The sequence below is a fragment of the Marmota flaviventris genome, chromosome 11 (assembly GCF_047511675.1).
Source record: "Marmota flaviventris isolate mMarFla1 chromosome 11, mMarFla1.hap1, whole genome shotgun sequence".
In the NCBI taxonomy this organism is placed as follows: domain Eukaryota; kingdom Metazoa; phylum Chordata; class Mammalia; order Rodentia; family Sciuridae; genus Marmota; species Marmota flaviventris.
Genome location: NC_092508.1, coordinates 69,444,969 through 69,472,690, shown reverse-complemented (window position 1 = coordinate 69,472,690; position 27,722 = coordinate 69,444,969). Strand labels below are relative to the sequence as shown.

General features: G+C 34.6%; 1 protein-coding gene across 3 annotated transcripts in view; it reads left to right on the top strand.

Moving 5' to 3' along the window:
* Positions 1-27,722, top strand: part of Slc4a10 (solute carrier family 4 member 10) — a 213,435-nt gene that overhangs the window by 111,142 nt on the left and 74,571 nt on the right. The window contains exons 6-10 of one of the 3 annotated variants that reach the window (XM_071619390.1): positions 750-938; positions 10,230-10,321; positions 11,284-11,373; positions 23,470-23,627; positions 27,422-27,509. In XM_071619390.1, the coding sequence (XP_071475491.1) occupies positions 750-938; positions 10,230-10,321; positions 11,284-11,373; positions 23,470-23,627; positions 27,422-27,509 (617 nt within the window). The remainder of the gene's footprint in view (positions 1-749; positions 939-10,229; positions 10,322-11,283; positions 11,374-23,469; positions 23,628-27,421; positions 27,510-27,722) is intronic. The other 2 variants (XM_071619391.1, XM_071619392.1) reach the window with 2 other exon arrangements.

Here is a 27,722-nt window from a genome sequence, read left to right as displayed (position 1 = left end):
TAAATGTCAATCTCCTTAGTGATAGCCTTCTGAAATTTTACCATGTTTTGCAGTTATAGGTCTTTTTAAATTTTTTTATTTTTTTTAAGTTATAGGTCTTTTTATCTAAACATATTTTCAAGGAAAAGTTTGAGAAAGGAATGATTTTATGTCAATTTGAAGTTGAACTGTTTATTCTCCAAATGTGGGCAACTAAACAGTTGCCTGGACCTCCATGCACTATATTTTCACTTAAAGAGGAAACAATAAAATGGAAGAAAATCATATTAAATTATATTAAAATATAAGTATAAAACCACAATTTCAGACATACAAATTATTTTGATGCTACCCCTACAAATATTCCCTCCCATCAGTGCAAACAACAAAGAACATAACTTTTTTTTTTCAATACAACTATGTCATTTGGGGAAAAAATACGAGAATTACATATTTAAAATTAATTAATTCTAGAGGAGTTTCCTTCTGGAAACAATCCAGACTTTGAGAATAAAACCTTTTTCTTATTTTTTTTTGTAAAAAAATTAATGGTTTATGCTCAAAAATGCATGTGTTTCTTATTCGGCATTCTATATGGGAAGATAGACTTCTGCTTATTAATATCATACCTATATATTTTCAAAGGAATTAATTCCTATTTCAAGATCAAAACTAGTATTTAAGGTTTACAGTTTTGGACCCAGTGGTCCACTGCCAGCATAGTACAACAGGAAAGCTATGCTCATATTCTCTTGCCTTCCCTCCTTCAGATATGGTCCTTGACCAACAGGTGAGCTCAGGTCAGCTGAATGAAGATGTACGTCACAGGGTCCACGAGGCACTGATGAAACAGCACCACCACCAAAATCAGAAAAAACTTACCAACAGAATTCCCATTGTTCGATCCTTTGCTGATATTGGCAAGAAACAATCAGAACCAAATTCCATGGATAAAAATGGTAAATGTTTCCTTATTGTGCTCTTTATATCTACTATAGGTCTCTAAACTATCAGTGCTTCTATATCTTTAAAACATATTTCACTTGAAAATGTTTTATTACAATTCATATTGTTATAGTGGAATTATTTCTTTTCATAGGCATATACTGTATATGCAGTCTTATTATCAAGTATCAAATTGTAGAAATTTTAACAAGGAATTTAAGTTTCTTGAAAGGTTCATGAAAGAATGCAAAGAAAATATATCTAATAAGAACTTACATATATGAATGCAGCAAACATAAATGGAGCATCTCTGGCATCTTAAACAAGTAATGCAATGCTTCAACTTAATGCCAACGGTGGTCTTTAGTTAAAATGAATAATGCTTACCATTTAGTGTTTGTGGAAAAAGATGCTGGCCTCATGTTGCTCACAGTCATTGAATTCCATTAGAGTTAGCAATTGAAAGCCCACCAGCACGCTGCATGTGATTCTACCTATGTTAGGCCTCATTTCTACTCATGGGCTCATTGTTGTGTGCTGTGTGGCATCTTCAGTGGAGCCTCCTCATGGATCATCTTCACATACTATTATTTTACAGAAATCATTGACTTACTTTGACTTCCACTTCAGACTGTTTTATCTCCTGTATTCTTTGTTCTCCCCTTCCATCCATTTAATCTTACATAGACCACACTAAGAAAGCCACTTAGAAATTTCGGTATCATTTATTTTCCATTAGTCTCATTAGGGTAAATGGAGTTACCATGAGATAAAAATGAGTTTGTTAATCTTCCATCAGCTATAAAAGTACTAAAGCACATGTGTTGACAGCATGGACTAAATCTTGTGTGATTTCATTCCTTTTCAAAATCTTTAGTGATGTCTTAAACACAAATGTATGAAATTGAGTTTTCTCTAGACTTTGCTCTGTATGGAAATTTTCACCAGTTTTCATACTACTGAATCAAATATACACAAACAAATACAGAAGAAATGGTCTAAGGTATCACTCAATTTTGTTTCAGAATATAGGTCTAGTTTCCAATAGCAAGAAACTTATTTTTAGAAGTCCCAATGACTGAAGATGTCATTGTTATTGTATAGAAGGATCTATAGTTGTGCATACATAAAATTTGCAAAAATTGTAATGAGCACTTTATGGTTTATAGCAACTTAAGATTACAAATTCCACTGAATATTGTGAAGATAGATAACATTCTTTGATTCAAATCTTTTATGCCATATATTTATATTCTAAATCACAATTTCATTTAAGCTATATGATACATATTAATGAGAAAATGAAGTTATGATTGGAGAGATAAAATGTAGTAATTTTATTATTCTTATAATGCTAGTATTTTTAATTTGGTTTGGTAATGTCAAGAAAACTAATTCAAGTATGAGCTTATGTTTACAGGATTTCACAAACCTTATGAAAATATACCCAGGAACTAATTATCCAAGAACTTATATACATTTTGAAAAATTAAACTATTGCCTTCATTTTGTCAATTTTACTGAAAACCAGACAGTAAAATATATATATCTATAAGAAAAGTTTGTGTTTCTTCAAAGAGGCAATGATCTTAGACTGTGAACTAGCTATAATTTAACCTCAAACTTCATTTGGAATAATGTTTACTAGACAAAAATTTCATTGAATTTTGTTTTTGTTTTCTGAGGGAAGAGAGCATGGAATTTACTGGATCAACTGACCATTTATTATAATATCAGGCAGACCTAGACTTACTGTTTTTGCTTTAAACTTCTGTCAAATGTAAAAAAAAAGATGTGAGAATTATAGCTGTAGAATTACAGCCATGAGTCACAAGTTTCTCTATAGATAGATATAGATATAGATAACAAGGTTTTCTGAGAGCTTACTTTTTGTCTTATTCAGGAAATGGCTTAGTGTTCCCAAAAAGTAGTATCTGAGTGATTCTGTTGCCATCTGTAAAATCAGCCTTTATCTGAACACACACGCATCTTTTCAGGGCATACGTTAGGGTAATAAAAACTTGGAAACATTTGTAATAAGATCCATATATCCAATTAAGTATTGTTGTAGAGTATGCTGTCAGAAGTAGTTTTCTAAGCCTAGGCTTATAACACCTCCTTATGACTCTGTTTTGCTTTCTCACACACTTTACATAATTATGTGTGCTGAGAATTCTGAAAATATGTATAGACTTTACCAATTTAGAAATAAATCTTCTACTCAGAAGTGAAAAAAAGTGTGAAAGACCTTTACTACTAAGGTTCTCAATCTACTTATGAACTCTAAAAACTGACAAAGTCTAGATAAACAAACAAATTTAAATTCATAGCCATATATATAGACTTGACATTAGGTTTCAAAACATCTAATAGAGGTTCAAATTTTTTGGTGTAGTAGTACAGGGAGATGCAAAAGGATTTTAAAATATCAAAAAGAATAAAAATAATATTTTCTTATTTAAAAATCTCTTCAGTAAGATATTTCACCCAAAAAGGTTCACTTTTTTCTTTTATGATTATAGAATAAGAATTAAGCAGGGAGCATTTTCCAGAAACTTGATGGCAGAACATGTTTTCCTTTCAAAACATAAATATGGAAATAAATTCTCTCTTCTTATTTAATGTGCTTTTGCTTTAGGGGCAAAGAAATTGAAATGCCCTAAAAAATGGACTGATGATTACGTAAAGATGTTTAAAAGAGTTACTTAGAATGAGTTTTCTACTCCCTTAATTGAATCGCTCCTTGAGCATGCTACTTTGGGAGTTATTGTAGTCAATGTTTTCACTGCTGTGACCAAAAGACCTAAAAGAACAATTTTAGAGGAGCCAGTTTATTTGGCACTCATATTTTCAAAGGTCTCTGTCCAGAGATGGCCAACACCATTGCTCTGGGCTCAAGGTGAGGCAGAACAATAGAAGTGTGTGGTAGAAGAAAACAGCTCAGGACATGGCCACCAGGAATCAGAAAGATCTCTGCTTATCAGGGACAAAAAATATATACTCCAAAGGCATGCCCATTAGTGACTTACCTCCTTCAGTCACACCCTACAGTTGCCATCCAGTTAACACATTCAAGAGGATTAATGCACTGGTTGGGTTGAATATCCCATAAAAATTTCATCATTTCACTTCTAAATTTTGCCACATTGTCTCACACATGAGCTTTTGGGGATACCACATATCCAAACTATAACAGTATTACTCCAAAGGTTAAACATCCAGGTGCTATTGTGAATGTGTGTCTTTCTAGTTTTAAAGGTTAGATTAACAAGATAGTGTAGTTCCTTGCTCTTTTCCTTCCCATGTCTACACTTTTGTTCATACTTTTTTAGTAACTTGTGATAATTTGTCAATCTCCACCTCCCAATACACTGTACTTTTTTGTATAATTTTTTCTTGGTATTCTGCATATTCTCATGGGCTAAGATGCAGGATGCTATGGATTCTCCATGCATTTTTAATGCCACCATGCTGTGTTTAACTTTCACTTTTCATTAAGCATCAAAACTGTGAGAATTAAATGTCTGATTCTGATGTTTCAATAAAAAGTGACAGTTACATTTGGCAAAACAACAGCAAAAATAATAGAAAAATAATATCTACTTTGACATTAGAACCCTGAAAATGGTATGGATGGAAAGTACTAAAAATAAATATATCAAGAATATTCAGATACTTTCTTGAAACTAGAAGATGTTTTAAAAACAAGACTAAAATAATCAAAATAGCAAAATAAATTAGTATTTGCATTTATTACTTAGGTCATACATTCACTTACTGAGAAATTTGAATTGCAAGTCAATTTCAAAATGTTATTACCCTTGTGATAACTTTTGTAGTTTTGAAAACAATCTGAGACTCTTAGTTTCCTTAGATGTAGGGTGTCTTCAATCCACTCTGTCCTTTACTAATAATTTCTAATTCTGTCCCTCTCTTTTATGTGTTTCATATTTAGAATCTCAAAAACAAACTGCAAAGCAGAAAGTCTCTAGTATTTGTTCAAATACATAATTACTGAAGAACATTTAGGTGTGGAAGGTTGGGATATGTATTGATTCTTTAGACCTAGGTAGATTCCAGCCCTTGAAGCACTGTATACATATGTACTATGAATTATTATTATTTGTGGTTTTGGAAATCCCATTTATTGCCTTAAATCACTTATTTTACAAATGCTGTACTTTTTATTTACAAATGCATGATGCCTTTATGTGTCTTGATATTTACATGTTTTGTTGTTTTTTAAATGTTGTGGTCTCATAAATAAGATATCTATGGTGTAATATTTATCTCTCATAATGTTCTATCTAGGAAGAAAAAGGTAAAGATAGAATATTTCTTATTAGAATTTCTTGACAGAAAGCATATTAAAAGATTCATGTAGGTGAAAGAAAACCAGGATGGTATTGTTGACAAACTTGATGGGTCTGTTCAGGGATTATATTATATTGTATACAACAATATTATATTGTTGTAGTTGAGTTTTGAACTCAAGACTAAATCTTAATAGCAAGCTTAGTTCTATGATGATGTGCTTAAATTTGTTATTTCTTATATTACATTAATTATTTTCAGGCATACTAATTTTTCTCCAAGTTTAATTATATGCATACTTTCATGTTTATTAAATATATCTCACCTAGTCAACATTTTCTAAATATTTAAACCTTCTTTCTTCATGTTTTCTAATCCCATGAATAAATGTATTGTTACACATGTACGTAACTTTGTCATTCATCTTTATATTTCTTTATTTTGCTCTGTCTTGTGTCTGTCTCTAACAGGCTCATCTCATCTCTGTACCTCCCTCATCTCCTACCCTTTGGGTATCTAAATGCGTTGACGTTTTCTGAGGTAGTGTAACCAGCTTGGTCTCTAGGTTAATTGTAATGTATTTCCATGTCTTCATCCCAGTTTCCTTCTAGTACACATGATTTACAGTAGAATAAGCAATACTAAACAATGATACATTTAAGCAGTATTGATTTGAATTTGGCCAAATAAAAATTTAAAAGCTGCTATTTTACAATACTTCTGTGCACAATTTACTTAAAGAGGGAGAGAACTATATGTAAAGACTTGAATGAATCAGTGTAGTACTCAAGATATTTTTTGAGAACATATTTACCATTGTGTTTAATGATGAGGTATTTTAATGATACTGTCATGACTTGAAATCATGAAATAGTACTTCTGATGTAATCTATTGTTCCCATCCTACAATATTATAATGAAGGAAATGGCTATGCCAGTATTACAAAACATTTAATGAAAAATTTATGGTGTGACAAGCAGAGAAGCACAGCTTCCATTTTTCAGGCAGTGGTCACTTGAATTGCTGTCAGTTTTTATCCTGTGCTTGGCCCTAGAAAAATACATTAACTATAATATTTTATATGATTCCTACATGTAAGTCCAGAGGGAAAAATCATTTTATCATTCAAAGAAAATTAATTCAAACAAGTGTTCATATGAATATTGCATATACTTAGATGAGATGTAAAACAAATATTAGAATTGGGATTAAAGTGAAGAATTCTTTAAGTGTAACAGAAAATATAGATGTATGTCAGAGGATGATGTGTTAGGCTTATCAGTGTTTACATTTAAATAGTTAGACTCTGGTTACTGTTAATGCTTTTTTTACTTTCCATCACTTTTTGAATACTTTGAATGTAATAGGTTACCAAGTTAATAAATATCTATTTTTACAATCATTTTTATGTCTTAAAATTATTTAGATATTATAATAACAAAGGTTGTTAATCATTGCAATGACATTCACTCATAGGTGATATAAATATGGAAAGTTATCAGTGGACAAACTGAAGGTAACAATAAAGAAACAAGTTAAAACATTTCTGTTTGCAAGCATTGTAATATAATGATTAGGAAAGCTATAATAAATAAGTAGCATTCATAAAGCTTCCATAAATATGTGAGTGCTAAACTCAAACTAAATACTATCATTTTTTCCTGGTACAGAAAATATCCCAGCAAATTATTTGTTATTCTATTTAGAACACATTCTCTTCTGGTTGAAGGATAAATTCTGCACTTAAAAATTGCCATTTTGTAAACTATGGCCTTCAACATCAGCAAGTCAGCAAGAAAGATAGTGATTCTCTTTCAAAATCTCAATGTATAGATTACCTTTTGTGTTTAGTTTTTTGGTACTGGGGATTGAACTCAGGGGCATTCAACCACTGAGCCACATCCCCAGCCCTATTTTGTATTTTATTTAGAGACAGGGTCTCACTGAATTGCTTCGTGCCTCACCATTGCTGAGTCTGGCTTTTAACTCATGATATTCCTGCCTCAGCCTCCCGAGTTGCTGGGATTACAGGCGTGCGCCACTACGCCTAGCTGGATTACTTTTATATAATAGTTTTTTAGTTCAAGAAATCTACTTTGATATTCAAGCCCATCAATTTCTTTTGAAAATTTGTAATGATTTGAATAAACTGAAGAAATATTCAGACAGATTATGATTCACAACAGAATTATAAAAATTTCTTCAACATATGAGAGTTCTAGTAATTCAATGGACTATAAATCATGTTTGGATTTTAGTTTTATAAATATATCAAATAAAAATTTGAGCTACTTTTAAAGGCCTCTATTTTTTTTTACAAATAACCCAAACCAAACTTATTAATTTTTAAATTATAGTACTTGAACATTTTTCTATTTTCTGCCAGCTTGTCATAACTGTTCTGAAGATATACACATTTAATGTGTTCTTTTGTCTTAAATAATTAATGCAAGTTTTAAGAAATAATATACTAAGATTTCAAATGCTTCTTAAAATTTTCAGGACCTTTGTCATGATAAGTACATTTTACCATATCTCCAAAATATAAAAGATAAAAAATTTGTGGTTTATATTACTATCTCATAGGCTGATAGTTTTTATGCCTTCCCCCCTGCATTAGCATATATTCTGTGCACACATCTAGAATCTAGAAATAGCAAGGAATTTATTATCATCTAGTATGATTCCTGCTAAATATTCTCAACTAGATCATTATCAATCCCACTTAAAATATTCAAAGAAAATAGATCCTAAATCACTTTCTTAATATCAACTTTATAAGGTAATGTTTTGTAAAATTTTTTAATCATCTTGGAACAAGAATAGACTAGAACAATAAATTACAAAATATCTTAAAATTATTAACATTTATGACTAAAATTCTTTGCGAGTATAAATATAGATGCTAATGTTTTAAACATATTGCATGAACTAAAATAATTTGTGAAATGTTCTACTGAAAATATACAAAAGAAAACAAAAGATATTCAATTTTCTTTAAATTTTAAGTTTCAACATACTTTCCATTTGATTCAATCTCTTCAAAGTTGATGATTTTGCATGGGGTTACTTTCTTTTTGTATGTGTATACTTAGAGAATTAAATAATTGTTCTTCAATGAGTTTTATACCACATGAAATTAATTATTGTAAGAAAGCAGATACATGTTTATTTAATTTTCCCATGACTTGTGTTTCACCACTCAATTTTATAGAACATTCAATAAATTTAGTTTGAAATATATCTAATGTTCTAACTCATGAAAATATGGAGAAATGATGTGAAACTGGTGATTGAAGACATCTGTTAGTAGCACAAATGCATTATGTAAAAGGTTTTTTAAAAAATTACAGTTATTATTTTGAGAATGGTAAATTGAATGGCTGCTAATGAACAGTTCACAGTGAGAGCTGCATATTGCAGTTAGAAATGGGAGAATGGAAATATTTTATGTACTTTGTCTGAAATTTCTCTGAACTTTATAAATTTTCCTGAAATATGCTATAATCAGAACTTGCATACATGGATTGAGGTGAATTTGCTTTTAAAAGTTGCTTATTTTATTTTCGCCAAATATTGTATTTTATTTTGTTTAGTGAAAGCAGAGAAGCATTTAAGCTCTAAAAGTGTCTTAAGCCCTATTGCTTTCTGACATTATAACAATGTTAAATCATAAAATTGTTCCTATTAGTAACTGACTCCTACCTGAGAGGCTTAATATTCCAAAAATGATAGTGTTTTTAATCACACTAGGTGATTTCTAGGTAACAAAGAATAAGTGAGGTTTTAGGAGAGAATTTAAAAGGGAAGTTTTTTTTTTCTTTTGTAAGTACTATTGGAATTATAGAAGTTCAAATGAAGACCATAATAATTGGAGAAGAGGGGAATGAAAAGAGGAGTTTGGAATAAAATTGAGATTTAAGTAGGTAGAAAGAAGAGCTAGGTAGAGAGAGTATTTCTGAAGTCTCAGACTGATGAAACTGAGCGCAATATTTTGGAGTCACTGAGTTAAGGTCATAAATGTGGTCAAATCTTCAAAGTTGGGTTGTCATCACTCATTTCACAGAGGAAGAGTCTAGATGGGAAGAAGTTGAGGAAGAAGAGACATAAGTGAGAAGTTAAATAAACCTTTGTCATTTAATTGTGAACTATGGATAGATTTTAAATGACTTATACCTGCAAAGAATATTTGGTAGTTAGTGAATGATGGGATTTAACCTTTTCCGTCCATTGTCACATCCTCAGCTCTGATCTGTACTTAACTAATGTAATCTTCACTATAATAGGGAAAAGAACTACAAAAGAATTAAGTTTTGGTGAGTGTTAAAAGAAGATTAATACAACTCACGTTTATTGATCATTCTTATATAGAAGCCCAATATCAGTATGCTTATGTAATCGAATAGTCACATTCATTAAAATTATATTTATTATTTTTATACTGTATAAAATAAAGATATTTCTAACTGAAAGCCTAATATAGAAACCTCTAAAACTTATTGCTGAAAAACTTACTGGTTTGGCTTTTTAGATGTGATTAGATCTAAAAGTGCTAGGTAATTTTTAAATCAACATTCATCTTTGTTTTTTAATGTTTGAAATTCTGTAGTCTAGGCTTAAATCTTAATAGATAGCTGTCTTTTTAAAATATACCATTTTTTGGATTGATATTTGAAAATCAATGCTGTTTCACAATCATGGTTAGATTTAGGTGGTTTTGTAAGCACATTTTTTTTCAGAGAGAATAATCTCTAGAGTTTTAAGTTGAGAACTGGTTTAAATTTTATTGACTGATTTCTCCCATTTCTATCTGTAACTGTTAAGAATTTGGTATTGATCCAGATCTACTTATATTGATCCTTCATGTTTATATCACAAAACTTATTAAAAGAAATCTGTTAGTCTAGTTTAATTGAAGTTGATGTTTCACTCTGTATATCCATAATTATGTAAATAATTTTCTGTATTTTGTAATAACAATTTCTTTCAGCAGGTCAGGTTGTTTCTCCTCAGTCTGCTCCTGCTTGTGTTGAAAATAAAAATGATGTTAGCAGAGAAAACAGCGCTGTTGACTTTAGCAAGGTAAACTTTTCTCTTTCTCTCTCTCATCTAAGAAGTTTGCTCAATTACCGTTAGAAATTACTACCTATTTTAGGAGGTATTGACATAATTTTTTTGCATGCACTTTTTGGTTTTCTTTCAGTCAAAGTTTGGAATTGTTATAGATAATGTTAGCATTAAGTGCACATATATTGTTTTGCTTACTCAAGAAACTGAACATATGAGTTTTATGCACAATGTTCAGTATTCAGCCACTTGGTATAATGTATTTCTTTCAATAAAAGAAATAATTGGACTTCACAAGGATTTTAACATAAGTTTAATTTGATGTTTAAAAATTTTTACTAGTATTTTTTTCAAACTCACTTTTATGATATTTATGGAAAAACAAATCATATACTATAAAGCTTTACTGTCATTATAATTCAGAGTCATTAGTGTACGGAAATCCTAGAAGGACATGGTGAAATTGAGCTGTTTTGAATAAAAGCACACTAAAGATGACTGTGTTGATGGATACATCTAATTGGAGACAATTCAAAAGAAATCCTTTATTTGAATATATTCTAATAAAATAAGGAGTCATTGAAAATAATGTGATTTAGGTTGGCAAATTCCTGACACTGCATATGTGCCATTGTAAGTTATCAAAACTAACATTCAAAAAGAGAAATTGTAATACATGAAAAATAAGAAGAGCAAACAATGCTCTTTATCTAAGTGGCTGAAACAGTAATAACTGAGTTAATACTTTGATAAAGTCCTTAGTGCTGGCAAAGGTTGTAATAGTGAATGAGTGGTCTGAGATGGGAATGGGAGGCTCTTTGCAATGGAGGAAGTTGACTGAATCAGTTCTGTTTCAGCATTGCTGTGATAATGCCTAAGTGATCTAAGTCTAGTTAAGTGCATGTTCTCCTCTGATGCCTGGTAGAGTCTCATGGGAGCCTGGTATACCAGCTTAAGTCTGTTAATTATGCGTGCAGGGACTGGGAGGCCAGCAAAAGGGGCACACTAGTCCATGTGGGATGAAACAAAGGCATGAAAAAGGACCTCCACACCAGCAAGAGAGAGAGGTGAGGGCTTCCTCGGGCTACTTTTCTACAGTGGTTCAGAGCTCATTTCACTGTATGGAGGCATGTGATTCAAATATTCAGCCAGTTCAAATGTATTCCATTTGTCACTCTAAAAATTATCTTTTAAGGCATTACATCTTCATTCATCTGAAAGTTGGAATAAAATTGTCACAAACTGCTCTAACTTAATTTGTGATATTCTTATTTTGAAATAATATCTTAAAAGTCATGACATATAAAATTGATTATTCATTTATGCAAACATTAACAGTATAACAAGGGCATATTTAACATTCTCAAAAATAATTATTATAAACTCTATAGCTCATCCTTTCAAATTAACTACCTTTTAACTTTCTAAAATAATGTAACACTTATATACTGAATTTTTATATATCTCCATGTCATTTTGGTTTTTGTTATGTGACCTATTTTTACAACCTTCAACAATGTATCATCACCTATAAAGAATATGAAGATTGACAATTGAAGACAGTAGTCTTATTTTCTGTTCTCCTCAAACAGTTGGGACTAGAAAAAAAAAAATAAATGTTTTCCTTTAATCCTCTTCTTCATCATCACATTTCCATTCACTGGTCCATTTAATAGGGAAATTAAATTTTTCAGAGCCCTCTACTTAGTGCCTGTCATTTGTGTTTCTCAGGTTCTTGTCCTTAGAATAGTACATTGGAAAGAACATGGATTTGAGATCTTGAATCCTGACTCTAGCATTTATAAATTATCTGATCATTGAGAAATTCTCTGAACTCCAGTCTTCTCATTTATAAAATAATAATAATAATAATAATAATAATAATAATAATAATACATATCTGTGGTTTTGTTACAAGATTCAATGAGAGAGACAGTGAACCTGGCAGGGAACTGGGCATATAGTAGATGCTCAAGAAAAGTGGCTTCTATTATTATTGCTATATTAATATTAGTAGAAATGGAAGTAACCAAATAAATAACAAACCAGGTTTTAATGTTTTGGTAGATATGCACTCTTTAAGTCTTAAATAAGGCTGGGATGGGAAGGGTGACCACCGACAGAAAAGGCCCAGTGGCCCGCGGCGGGACAGAGCTTCCAATCACTCCTGCAAGGTAGGCGGGCCTGCGACCCACTGGCAGAAGAGGAGCAGCCGCCTGCTGAGAGGCTGAGCCGCCCCCTCCCCCTGCGCCAGCATAGTAGAGGGAACTGGGACCAAAGACAGAGCAGGCCCAGCGGCCTGCTGAGGGGCAGAGCCGCCCCCCACCCCCCTCGCCTGCCAGGTAGGGGAAGGGTGACCACTGACAGAAAAGGCCCAGTGGCCCAGGGCAGGACAGAGCTTCCAATCACTCCTGCAAGGTAGGCGGGCCTGCGACCCACCGGCAGAAGAGGAGCAGTCGCTTGCTGAGAGGTTGAGCCGCCCCCTCCCCCTGCGCCGGCATAGTAGAGGGAACTGGGACCAAAGACAGAGCAGGCCCAGCGGCCTGCTGAGGGGCAGAGCCGCCCCCCACCCCCCTCGCCTGCCAGGTAGGGGAAGGGTGACCACCGACAGAAAAGGCCCAGTGGCCCGCGGCGGGACAGAGCTTCCAATCACTCCTGCAAGGTAGGCGGGCCTGCGACCCACTGGCAGAAGAGGAGCAGCCGCCTGCTGAGAGGCTGAGCCGCCCCCTCCCCCTGCGCCGGCATAGTAGAGGGAACTGGGACCAAACACAGAGCAGGCCCAGCGGCCTGCTGAGGGGCAGAGCCGCCCCCCACCCCCCTCGCCTGCCAGGTATGGGAAGGGTGACCACAGACAGAAAAGGCCCAGTGGCCCGCGGCGGGACAGAGCTTCCAATCACTCCTGCAAGGTAGGCGGGCCTGCGACCCACCGGCAGAAGAGGAGCAGCCGCCTGCTGAGAGGCTGAGCCGCCCCCTCCCCCTGCGCCGGCATAGTAGAGGGAACTGGGACCAAAGACAGAGCAGGCCCAGCGGCCTGCTGAGGGGCAGAGCCGCCCCCCACCCCCCTCGCCTGCCAGGTAGGGGAAGGGTGACCACCGACAGAAAAGGCCCAGTGGCCCGCGGCGGGACAGAGCTTCCAATCACTCCTGCAAGGTAGGCGGGCCTGCGACCCACCGGCAGAAGAGGAGCAGCGGCCTGCTGGGAGGCAGAGCCGCCCCCTCCCCCCCGCGCCTGCAAGGTAGTCGGAACTGAGACCACCATCAGAACAGGTCAGACCTGCAACCGAGAGACAGAACAGGCCCAGTGGCCTGAGGAAGGGTAGAGCCGCCCCCCCCCCCAACGCCTGCAAAGTAGGCGGACCTGCGACCCACTGGCAGTACAGCCCCAGAGGCCTGCAGAGGGGCAGTGCCGCTGCCTGCGCCTGCAAAGTAGGCAGAACTGCGACCACCGACAGAACAATCCTAGCGGCCCGCAGAGGGACAGAGCCGCCGCCCGCGCCTGCAAGGACGGCGGACCTACTACCGACTGGCAGAGCAGGCCCAGCGGCCTGCCGGCGTGGTAGGCACATTGCCCCAATTGGCGGAGGGGCAGAGCCGCCGCCCGTGCCTGCGAGGGAGACTTTGCAACTATACAAGACCAATATAAATATATAGGGGGAAAATTCAATAGCACAACAGTTTCACCAAGAAGAAAGGAACGCGAACAGTATGAAGAGACAAGGAAAGAAAGGACCACAAGCATTGCAGGTCAACTCAACTTTAGAAGAGGTAATAGCTGCAGCTGATGGAATGTCAGATAAAGAATTCAGGATATACATGCTTCAGATGATCTGGAGTCTCAAGGAAGACATCAGACAGCAAAATCAGACAATGAAAGATCACTTCAACAATGAATTACATAAACAAATCCAAGAAGCAAAAGATCAACTATACAGGGAAATAGAGGTTATAAAAAACAAACAAACAGAAATCCTAGAAATGCAGGAAGCAATAAGCCAACTTAAAAACTCAATTGAGAATACTACCAGCAGAGTAGAACACTTAGAAGACAGAACATCAGACAATGAAGATAAAGTATATCAACTTGAAAAGAACATAGACAGCTCAGCAAGACTGTTAAGAAACCATGAGCAGAACATCCAAGAAATATGGGATAACATCAAGAGACCAAATTTAAGAGTCATTGGGATACAGGAAGGAACAGAGTTTCAAACCAAAGGAATGAGCAATCTATTCAATGAAATAATTCGAGAAAACTTCCCAGATTTGAAGAATGAGACAGAACCCCAAATCCTAGAAGCCTACAGGACGCCGAATGTGCAAAATCATAAGAGACCCACACCTAGACACATTATAATGAAGATGCCCAACATACAGAACAAGGAGAGAATTTTAAAAGCTACAAGAGAAAGGAAGCAGATCACATTTAGGGGTAAGCCAATCAGGATAACAGCTGATCTTTCAACACTGACTCTGAAAGCTAGAAGATCCTGGAATAACATATTTCAAACACTGAAAGAAAATGGGTTCCAACCAAGAATTGTGTTTCCAGCGAAATTAAGCTTCAGGATGGAAGATGAAATTAAAACCTTCCACGATAAACAAAAGTTAAAAGAATTTGCAGCTAGAAAACCATCTCTTCAAAACATCCTTGGCAAAACATTACAGGAAGAGGAAATGGAAAATAACAATGAAAACCAACAGTGGGAGGTAGGACAGTAAAGGGGGGAAAATAATCAAAGTGGAAAACAAACCATGTTTAGTAACATAAATAAACAAATATGGCTGGAAGAACAACCCATATCTCAATAATAACCCTAAATGTTAATGGCTTAAACTCACCAATTAAGAGACACAGGCTAGTAGAATGGATCACAAAACAAGACCCAACAATATGCTGCCTACAGGAGACGCATTTGATAGGAAAAGACATACATAGGCTGAAGGTGAAAGGTTGGGAAAAATCATATCACTCATATGGACTTCGGAAACAAGCAGGAGTATCCATACTCATATCAAATAAAATAGATTTTAAGCCAAAGTTAATCAAAAGGGATAAAGAGGGACACTACATACTGCTCAAGGGAACCATACACCAACAAGACATAACAATCATAAATATATATGCCCCAAACAATGGTGCAGCTATGTTCATCAAACAAACTCTTCTCAAGTTCAAGAGTCTAATAGACCACCATACAATAATCATGGGAGACTTCAACACACCTCTCTCACCACTGGACAGATCTTCCAAACAAAAGTTGAATAAGGAAACTATAGAACTCAATAACACAATTAATAACCTAGATTTAATTGACATATATAGAATATACCACCCAACATCAAACAGTTACATTTTTTTCTCAGCAGCACATGGATCCTTCTCAAAAATAGATCATATATTATGTCACAGGGAAACTCTTAGACAATACAAAGGAGTAGAGATAATACCATGCATCCTATCTGATCATAATGGAATGGAACTGAAAATCAACGATAAAAGAAGGAAGGAAAAAGAATATATCACTTGGAGAATGAACAATAGGTTACTGAATGATCAATGGGTTATAGAAGACATCAAGGAGGAAATTAAAAAATTCTTAGAGATTAATGAAAACACAGACACAACATATCGGAATCTATGGGACACATTGAAAGCAGTTCTAAGAGGAAAATTCATTGCTTGGAGTTCATTCCTTAAAAAAAGAAAAAACCAACAAATAAATGATCTCATACTTCATCTCAAAATCCTAGAAAAAGAAGAGCAAAACAACAGCAAAAGAAGTAGAAGGCAAGAAATAATTAAAATCAGAGCTGAAATCAATGAAATCGAAACAAAAGAAACAATTGAAAAAATTGACAAAACTAAAAGTTGGTTCTTTGAAAAAATAAACAAAATCGACAGACCCTTAGCCATGCTAGCGAAGAGAAGAAGAGAGAGAACTCAAATCACTAACATACGGGATGAAAGAGGCAATATCACAACAGACACTTCAGAAATACAGAAGATAATCAAAAATTATTTTGAATCCTTATACTCCAATAAATTAGAAGATAGTGAAGGCATAGATAAATTTCTTAAGTCATATGATCTGCCCAGATTGAGTCAGGAGGATATAGACAACCTAAACTGACCAATATCAATTGAGGAAATAGAAGAAACCATCAAAAGACTACCAACTAAGAAAAGCCCAGGACCGGATGGGTATACAGCAGAGTTTTACAAAACCTTTAAAGAGGAACTAATACCAATACTTTTCAAGCTACTTCAGGAAATAGAAAAAGAGGGAGAACTTCCAAATTCATTCTACGAGGCCAACATCACCCTGATACCTAAACCAGACAAAGACACTTCAAAGAAAGAAAACTACAGACCAATATCTCTAATGAACCTAGATGCAAAAATCCTCAATAAAATTCTGGCGAATCGGATACAAAAACATATCAAAAAAATTGTGCACCATGATCAAGTAGGATTCATCCCTGGGATGCAAGGCTGGTTCAATATACGGAAATCAATAAATGTTATTCACCACATCAATAGACTTAAAAATAAGAACCATATGATCATCTCGATAGATGCGGAAAAAGCATTCGACAAAGTACAGCATCCCTTTATGTTCAAAACTCTAGAAAAACTAGGGATAACAGGAACATACCTCAATATTGTAAAAGCAATCTATGCTAAGCCTCAGGCTAGCATCATTCTGAATGGAGAAAAATTGAAGGCATTCCCTCTAAAATCTGGAACAAGACAGGGATGCCCTCTCTCACCACTTCTGTTCAACATAGTTCTCGAAACACTGGCCAGAGCAATTAGACAGACGAAAGAAATTAAAGGCATCAAAATAGGAAAAGAAGAACTTAAATTATCACTATTTGCAGGTGACATGATTCTATACCTAGCAGACCCAAAAGGGTCTACAAAGAAACTATTAGAGCTAATAAATGAATTCAGCAAAGTGGCAGGATATAAAATCAACACGCATAAATCAAAGGCATTCCTGTATATCAGCGACAAATCCTCTGAAATGGAAATGAGGACAACCACTCCATTCACAATATCTTCAAAAAAAATAAAATACTTGGGAATCAACCTAACAAAAGAGGTGAAAGACGTATACAATGAAAACTACAGAACCCTAAAGAGAGAAATAGAAGAAGATCTTAGAAGATGGAAAAATATACCCTGTTCATGGATAGGCAGAACTAACATCATCAAAATGGCGATATTACCAAAAGTTCTCTATAGGTTTAATGCAATGCCAATCAAAATCCCAACGGCATTTCTTGTAGAAATAGAGAAAGCAATCATGAAATTCATATGGAAAAATAAAAGACCCAGAATAGCAAAAACAATGCTAAGCAGGAAGTGTGAATCAGGCGGTATAGCGATACCAGACTTCAAACTATATTACAGAGCAATAGTAACAAAAACAGCATGGTACTGGTACCAAAACAGGCGGGTGGACCAATGGTACAGAATAGAGGACACAGAAACCAATCCACAAAACTACAACTATCTTATATTTGATAAAGGGTCTAAAAGCATGCAATGGAGGAAGGATAGCATCTTCAACAAATGGTGCTGGGAAAACTGGAAATCCATATGCAACAAAATGAAACTGAATCCCTTTCTCTCGCCATGCACAAAAGTTAATTCAAAATGGATCAAGGAGCTTGATATCAAATCAGAGACACGCCGTCTGATAGAAGAAAAAGTTGGCTACGATCTACAGTCGGTGGGGTCGGGCTCCAAATTCCTCAATAGGACACCCATAGCACAAAAGTTAATAACTAGAATCAACAAATGGGACTTACTCAAACTAAAAAGTTTTTTCTCAGCAAAAGAAACAATAAGAGAGGTAAATAGGGAGCCTACATCCTGGGAACAAATCTTTACTCCTCACACCTCAGATAGAGCCCTAACATCCAGAGTATACAAAGAGCTCAAAAAATTAGACAATAAGAGAACAAACAACCCAATCAACAAATGGGCCAAGGACCTGAACAGACACTTCTCAGAGGAGGACATACAGTCAATCAACAAGTACATGAAAAAATGCTCACCATCTCTAGCAGTCAGAGAAATGCAAATCAAAACCACCCTAAGATACCATCTCACTCCAGTTAGATTGGCAGCCATTATGAAGTCAAACAACAACAAGTGCTGGCGAGGATGTGGGGAAAAGGGTACACTTGTACATTGCTGGTGGGACTGCAAATTGGTGCAGCCAATTTGGAAAGCAGTATGGAGATTTCTTGGAAAGCTGGGAATGGAGCCACCATTTGACCCAGCTATTCCCCTTCTCGGTCTATTCCCTAAAGACCTAAAAAGAGCATGCTACAGGGACACTGCTACATCGATGTTCATAGCAGCACAATTCACAATAGCTAGACTGTGGAACCAACCTAGATGCCCTTCAATGGATGAATGGATAAAAAAAATGTGGCATTTATACACAATGGAGTATTACTCTGCATTAAAAAATGACAAAATCATAGAATTTACAGGGAAATGGATGGCATTAGAGCAGATTATGCTAAGTGAAGCTAGCCAATCCCTAAAAAACAAATGTCAAATGTCTTCTTTGATATAAGGAGAGTAGCTAAGAACAGAGTAGGGTCGAAGAGCATGAGAAGAAGATTAACATTAAACAGGGATGAGAGGTGGGAGGGAAAGGGAGAGAGAAGGGAAAATGCATGGAAATGGAAGGAGACCCTCAGAGGTATACAAAAGTACATACAAGAGGAAGTGAGGGGAAGGGGAAAAATAATACAAGGGGGACAAACGAATGTCAGTAAAGGGGGCAGAGAGAGAAGAGGGGAGGGGAGGGGAGGGGAGGGGAGGGGGGATAGTAGAGGATAGGAAAGACAGCAGAATACAACAGACACTAGTATGGCAATATGTAAATCAATGGATGTGTAACTGATGTGATTCTGCAATCTGTATATGGGGTAAAAATGGGAGCTCATAACCCACTTGAATCAAATTGTGAAATATGATATATCAAGAACTATGTAATGTTTTGAACAGCCAACAATAAAAAATTAAAAAAAAAAAAAAATAAGGCTGGGATGTATTTGTTAAATGAATTTCACCTACAAGATTCAAAATAATCTAAACCTTTAGTTTTGGGATTAAAAACAACAAGAGGGTTGGGGTTATAGCTCAGTTGGTAGAGTGCTTGCGTTGCATGCACAAGGCCCTGGGTTCAATCCTCAGCACCACACACACAGAAAAAAAAAAGAGGGAAAAAAATAAGAAAAACAAATAACATCCCTAATTCTATAACCTGGGAGGGTTTGGAGAGAACAGAAGTTATCCATCACTATAGAAACAACTTTTAGTGCCAGATTTTACAGGTAGATGAGTTAAGATTTTTCTTTTAGCCTAATGATATCAGTTTTATAGTAAATTAATCAAAGCTCAGCTAATATCCAGGTTATTATATCTATTTAAAAATCTTAAGTCTTAATATGTAGATTCTAAACCCTAGTAAAATTCTGAGATGTTAAAAAAAAAATGGTCGTTTACTTATTTGCTTCATGTGACATGACCTTATATTCTATCTACCTTCAATCTACACATTTTTAATTCATCCACGGATAGGACCATCAAATTTATTCATTGAAGAAGTAATTTAGAATATAATCTGAATTGCCAGATTTTAGCTTTTTCTACAGTGCTTTTAAAAGAAGATTTGTCAAAACACTATGTACCTCAGGCTGGGGTTGTGGCTCAATGGTGGAGTGCTTGCCTAGCACAGGTGAGGCACTTGGTTTTATCCTCAGCACCACATAAAAATGAATGAATAAAATAAAGGTATAGTGTCCGTCAACAACTAAAAAATTTTTTAAAACCCCATATATACCTCTTTCTTTTATAAACTGACAATAGAATATATGTCAGTAGTGTTTCTTTTATTTCAAATAAACTAAAGAAGGCTTTATATAATTTATTTTGGGGATTAAAAAAACATCTTTTGCATCTATCTTTAGTTTGTAACACACATTACAAAGAGTTGGATTATTAAATCCTAGAACTATAGGGAATTTGAGACTGACAACAAAGCTGAATCCCAGAGAGATTAAGAGAAGGACTCAAGATTGTTGGCTAGTTAGTGTCAAAATAGTGATTCCTCATCAGATTCTCTATTGACTTTCTTGTGCTTTCTATAAGGGGCTCAAGATGTAAAGCTTTCTTTCCAAATTTCTGCCTAGTTTCCCTTCTTCTGTCAGTGTGGAGCTTGCCTAGATTCTTCTGGTTCTGCCATGGCCTTGTCCAATCTTCTTCCCTACGAACTGTTTTTCATCCATGGCTTACATACCAAATGCCCAGAATAAAGGATCTGTCCCTCAGCATGAGAGTGAAGTCTAAAGAGCCCAGAAACATGAGTGTAAATCCAGAAAATAAATCTGAGAAAATACAGCTTCATTCCTGGAAGATTCCATTGGGAGGATCAAAAACTTTCAGAATTTCTTTCTATCCATTTCAAATATTGGAATCCACTTGAAAATTAATTGTCTTAAGAATTTCAGTCAACCTAGATCCCCAGAGCTGTTTTTAGGTAGCTATAATTTATGGTTCTTCAGATGTGATTTTTTTGTTTATATTAATAAGTAGGGATATTGCCAAATAAGATATTTTTATGAATCATACATAACACAAATACAAAAATATAGGGCTTGGCCAGGAATAACATAATAATATAACTATTATAACATATAATTTCTTATCCCTGAAATACATGTCTACTCCAAGAATAATATAATGTAATGAATATAATATAGTACACCTAACTATAATTTATTGCATTTCAAAATGAAAGATAAACCTGCTAATCTGCAATTAAATTCTGTGTATTTAATGCCTTTTCTAAATAACTATCAATGATATAGTAGGTATTACAAAATTTTTTTAAATCATGTATAAGCACCATAAGTTTTTGAAAATTAAACTATTTTAGCATACTATATACTCTTTGATTTAATTAAGTTTAATCTGTAATAGCTAATTGCCTGAAGCACAGACTTTTATAGGAAAGACTATGACATTTATCAAATAATAAATGAGTGAGTTTAAAGACATTTTTTCTAGGTGGAATTTAAATTTCAGGAATTCTTAATATGCCTCATATTGATTACAATTATAGATTTTCTTAAAAAGTTATTTTCTCATTTTAAATTTTGTCCTAGTGTATTAATATTTATCACTGAAACTTCATTTTTACAAGCTCTGAAAGACTTAGGACAATGTATTATGTTTTTCTCATAGGACTAATATGGCAAATCTCCTATTCCCTTCTTAAGATTTTAAGAGTATAGTAAAAATGTAAAGCATTATTAATTTGTAGAAGTTTCAATGTACCTATCAGCTAGAAATATTAAATATGAAAATCCCATAAAATTAACTTTCTTATTAACTAAATTCCTTTGTCATCTATAAATTAGATTTTATAATAGAAGGTTAAATTCTATAAAAGAAATATATTTACCATGCAATATTCTATATTGTATGATTTACGATAAGTTTATGTAAATAAGCTTATAAATTTATATTTGGAAGTATATTTGTGGGGTAAAAACTTTGGAATTTATGATATTTGTCAAATATTTCTTTTATAAGCAATTTTACTTTGTTAAATCATTCTCCCTTTTCTTAAAAAAGATATTGGTTCTATTTGACATTTTTATAAACTAGTACAGATTAATTTTACACTTAATCCTTATATGAAATTAATAGTGTACATACTGGATATTTTGTTTTAGAAATCCTTGTCTTACAGAAAGATAATTCATTCTCAACCTACCAAATAGCTTTACTAAAGTCTTAATTTAAGAAAGCAACAGATTTAATATGGTCACTAAAATGTGGCTGTGAATTTTTTTAAAGTACTCCTAGAAGTTTTAAATATTTTTACCTTCAACTTCTTGGAAAAAGTCCTCAACTTATTAACCAGCAAAACAACTGTCTGGCCTAAAAATATCTTTTCAGCCTCACTCTGTTTGCCAGAGCTCTTTCCTCTCTCTCTTGGTTATTCTCACTTTGATCTTTGGCCCTCATTTCATTAACAGGAGAGTATAAAACCAATTACTAGAGAAGATAAACTATTCCCCTAAAAAATCATAGTTCCATAAAAAGCAACTCAAGTGAATAAAAAAAAGAAACAGGCCTTGTAATTTTACTATAAAGTCCCTGCTTGGTTTTCACCAAAATCTTTTGTATAAAAATTGATATTTATTCTTAAAGATTTTTACATTCATTTTTCAGACACCACTCTTTACTTTTAGCATTTCTTCCTGTTAATGATCACTTTTTTTATGTTCATTCAGTCATAGACATCTCATATTTGAAATTCAGCTATGGATGTTTAGCAATGCCTAATGTTGATACTTTTTTTTTCTTGTTTTCTCTATTCTGTTATGTCTAAATTCCTTAATAAAAAATTAAATTGAAGAAGTAGCATGCCAAGTATAAAACATGAATAATATAGAACAATTAGAATAAAGATGAAGACTAAAGTCATAATTTATACTGTAAGAAGAAGCATGATTATATTTCTTTTGAAATAGCCATATGTTGAGCATTAATTAATAAAAACGTATTATGTAAAATTAAGACAATCTGGCACAAAATATTGAATCTGTTGACAAATGCTAGTTGATATATGGTTACAGTAAATTTAAGTACATATACTACTCCTCCCCAAATTTAAAGATTGCTGATGTTAAGAAATCTTTTAAAAATAGTGAATAGAAAAATGAAATATTTAGCTCATTGATGACAAAGTCATCTACAAGTAAAGAAAAGCGTCATGCATGGTGTGATGGTGCACACCTGTAATTCTAGCTACTTAGGAGGCCAAGGAATGAGGATGGCAAGTTTGAGCCGAGCCTCAGCAATGTAGGGAGATCCTGTCTCAAAATAAATCAAAAGGGCTGGGAAGGTGAGTCAGTGGCAGAGCACCTCTGGGTCTTTTTCCCCTAGTACTGAAAAAAAGAAAATAAAGAAATTTATTATAGAAAAAGGGCAAATGAGATATACATCTGTATTATTTGAATTGTATTTATTGATGGATAATATATATGAAGCAGTGTTCTAAATTATTACTCACCATGTTGTTCCAATTTTGATTTACCTTATTTACTTTGTGATGATCACAGGTTGATCTGCATTTTATGAAAAAGATTCCTCCAGGTGCTGAAGCTTCAAACATCTTAGTTGGAGAACTGGAGTTCTTAGATAGAACCGTGGTTGCATTTGTCAGGTTGTCTCCAGCTGTCTTGCTTCAAGGACTGGCTGAAGTCCCAATTCCAACCAGGTATAAAATATCAGAGCATCTTTTACATTTTTCTTGAAGCATTTGTGTGTGTGTGTGTGTGTGTGTGTGTGTGTGTGTGTGTAAGAGAGAGAGAGAGAGAGAGAGAGAGAGAGAGAATTAAATATAATTTCCTCTTAGAATTTTGATAAGAAACCAATGTGTCACCGACAAAACTGTTTCCTGTTTGTAAGAGAGAAAAATGCTTTAAAAATTATTCTGTCCTTTCCTCCTCTTCCTCCTCCTCCAACTTCTATGTTTTATTTTACACATGTTCCTTGTCCCTGGGTACCCTGTCTATGTAATAATAATAATACAAACCTATTTTACATTTTTTGGGGGGAATGACTAAGTGTTAGACTTTTCTCAAAGGTTACATTAAATGGTGTGCTCAAGAAAGAGAAGATTCTGCATAGGAGTGTGGTCAAGCTCAAAAAGATTAAAATTTCCAAGATTTGGTTTGTGTTTGAGTAGGCCTTAAAAATAAATATAAGTGCCATCATTAGGAGCGCTTCTGCCATATTAAAGGTACTGTATATTTCAGTGCTAGGCACAGTGTACCTCTCATCCATGGTGTCTGAAGAATCACTAGAAACAGCATAGTGGAAATATAGTTCAATCTGAATCAAAAAGTACAAGTTCTATTTGACTACCTGAATTAAAAAAAATATTATTATTAGTTTTAGTTGCAGTTGGACACAATACCTTTATTTATTTTTATTTTTATGTGGTGTTGAGGATCGAACCCAGTGCCTTGCATGTGCTAGGTGAGCACTTTGCTGCTGAGCCACACCCCCAGCCCCTGATTACCTGAATTTGTTTCTCATTTGACTATACATAAATAGCTTAGTGATAATTCAAACTAAATTGTGTTATCATTTATCCCTATTTTATAGGCTGTCCCTGGATAAAATTGCATATATATAATAAAATATTGACCTTAACATGCTAGGTTCCTAGCACACAATTATCCAAGGACCTTCTTTTCTTTCCCGCTTGTCCCATCAAATGTGATTCCTAAGGATAGATTGTCTTTCACTCTGGTTTTATTCAGCAAAACATGATACCTAAGGTCCCATTTCCAATGTGACTGCTGCTCTTTGTGTGATACCACGACTCCTCAGATGCTATTAGTATTCCTCCTCTTGCAAACATGGAATGCCTAGTCAGGTTGAAATGATGAAAGTTGAAGTTCTGAGGCAACTAGATTTAGAAAATATGTTTCCTCCACAGACCTCTGCCCTTAACTCAAAACACAGCAGATTATATCACTTCATACTTTGAGTACAGATAAATATTCCAGAAATATGGAATAGTGCAGCCAGGAGAGGTCTCATTTTATAAGAGCTCAACTGACTAAATTGGGATTTAATGTTGGAGTTCCTAGTCTCATTCTGTGGTTTTAGGGAGAAATCTACTGTTTTTATCAGCTTTTTATCATGATTACAACCTTAATAACATAACTTAAAAGGGAAAAGACTTTATTTTGGTACATTGTTTCAGAGGTTTCAGTCCCTAGTCAGTTGACTCCAAGGCAGAAACATGCCAGGAGGGCAAGACAGAGGAAAGCCGCTCAGCTTGTGATAGGAGGTAGAGAGGTGTGTGTGTGTGTGTGTGTGTGTGTGTGTGTGTGTGTGTGTGTGTGTGTAGGAACCCAGGACAAGATATAGTCTCCAAAATAGTACCCAAGGGCAAGCCCCCAAAGGCACACTCATTTCTATTAGATCCCACCTACTGTACTTTCCACTACCTCCCAATAGTCTATTTGAAGTATGCATTCCTTAATGGGTTAACCCACCAATGAGGTCAGAGGCTTCAAGATCCAATCACTTCCCAAAGACTCCACCTCTGAACACTGCTGCATTTGTGACTAAGCCTTCAACACATGAGCTTTTAGGGAATACTTCATATCCAGACTATAATACCTAGTTACCATTCAAGTTATAGAAAAAGTTTCTATTTATCATGGTTGATGGCTTTTTGATATTTCTGATACATACCAACTTTTATTAAAAAGGAGGAAGGTTGGCAAGCTCATTGGCAGAGTGCTTGTGTGGTATGTGTGAAGCCCTTAATTGAATCTCAGTACTGTACAAACAAACAAACAAACCAGGAAGGGTGAACTCACCATATTAAAGCAGCATCTGATTGGTTGATTAAGGCTGAAATTTCTCTGCACCACTTATAATCAAAGCAGAGTTTCTGAGAAACTGGGGCTCAGATTCGAGGGATCAAACTTACTAATTGTAGAGATAATATTCTGGCAGTTTAAAATTTCTTTTCAGTTGTCCCAGCAATTTCCACCATTTAGGAAGCTATCTGGTGAACTATGAGTAAATGATTGCCGCTTATGATAATGATAATTCCTGTATTTTAAAGAAAAAAATTCCCAGGAGTAGAGAAAAGCAATAATGAGATTATATACCCTCAGTTTGAAAACTGTCAGGTTTAGGTGACCTCATTTCATACTGACATAGCAAAATATGTGCAGGGAACAATGGAGAAAAAATTAGGGGCACTGTGGAGCCATCATAGAAGGAGAGATTCAAAAGACTAGACTAGTTAGGAAAAGTGAAAAATGGAAGAAGATTAGTTAGACAAAGAGAATAAAGAAAGCCATTCAGGATTCCTAATTATCCTTTCTTAAGAGGTCAAAAGGGCACACCATGAATATAAGAGCAACACATAGTAGAATATGTCAAAAAATAAATATTTTAAGACCTTATAAATAGCTCATGGAAACCTGAAAAACAGCAAGATGCACATAGGTTAGGACATTTCTCAAAAGTATTATGGTTGATAAAGCTTCTGGCACCACATTCCAATATTAATGTTTTAAATATATAGTGGATTTTTCTATACAGTAGAAATTGACTTGAATTCAGTTACAATTGACATAAAAATTTTATAAGTTGGATCCTGTAAGGTTGTATAACATGATTTATGTAAAAACATGTACAATCTCTAAAGTCTGCAACTGAATGGAGGATAGAATTACAGTGACTATTTCGGTATACCTTACAAAGCCATTGGTCTTCATTTTTCATATAAACCATTTAACAAATTAACACCAAAGAATTATAATGCAAAATATAGGACATTCTTTAATTTTCACAATTTCCTTGTAGCATTGACCTTCTCATAGATAGGGCAATTACCAGTCCTCCAAAGTCAGAGCATGTATTGATTTCTTTAAAAGCACCAGTTATGATGATGAATTTGCCAGACCTTCAACCTTGTTTAGATGGAGTATTATAGTGCAGCTGCTATTTTTATTCTTCTAGCATTGGAATTAATAGAATATTAACTCTTTTTTCTTCTGCCTAAATGATCTTTGATTTTTAACAATATTTTTTATATTTTTATATATATCTACAGGGTATTAATATTATGTTCTATCTTTCTTTATACCTTTGTATTATTTTCTAACCCCTTTGAACTGTTTTCCATTTTGTATACAAACAAGTTTTTTTCCTTCTAATTTGGAAAGGTTTAATGAATTTTACTTTTTCTACCTTTGTCCTCTAAGGATTATAGAATCCTTAAAATTCCTAGGAATGACTGTATAGGTCAGATAACTCAATGGGGAAATACTGAGATAAAAATGATCGTGTATTCTCATTGCTCAAGGACCTTATGCATAAGAGTCAATCACTGTAAATTGTTTCAAAATAATAATGAACTATGAAAAATTGTGGAACTACTTTACAATGATATTCTCATTTCACTGATTCCACTGGGAGGTGTGTTTCTGTTCTACCCTGAAGCATTTCTCTTTTTTTTCTTCTTAATTACAGATTTTTGTTCATTCTTCTGGGACCCCTGGGAAAGGGTCAACAGTACCATGAGATTGGCAGATCAATTGCAACACTCATGACAGATGAGGTATTTATTCAAGTTTGTTTCACTAGCTCCTCTTTCCAGGACAGTTTGCTAAAATTCAGATTTCTTTGTACTGAATTTCATTCTATCATGTATCCATTATCAAATTTCCTTGAGAAAAAATTGTTCAAAAGAGATTATAGATTAACACCCAAGAATATAATATTTTAAAATACCATAGTCTAAAGAGAGTTAGTTTAGTGACAATTATATTGG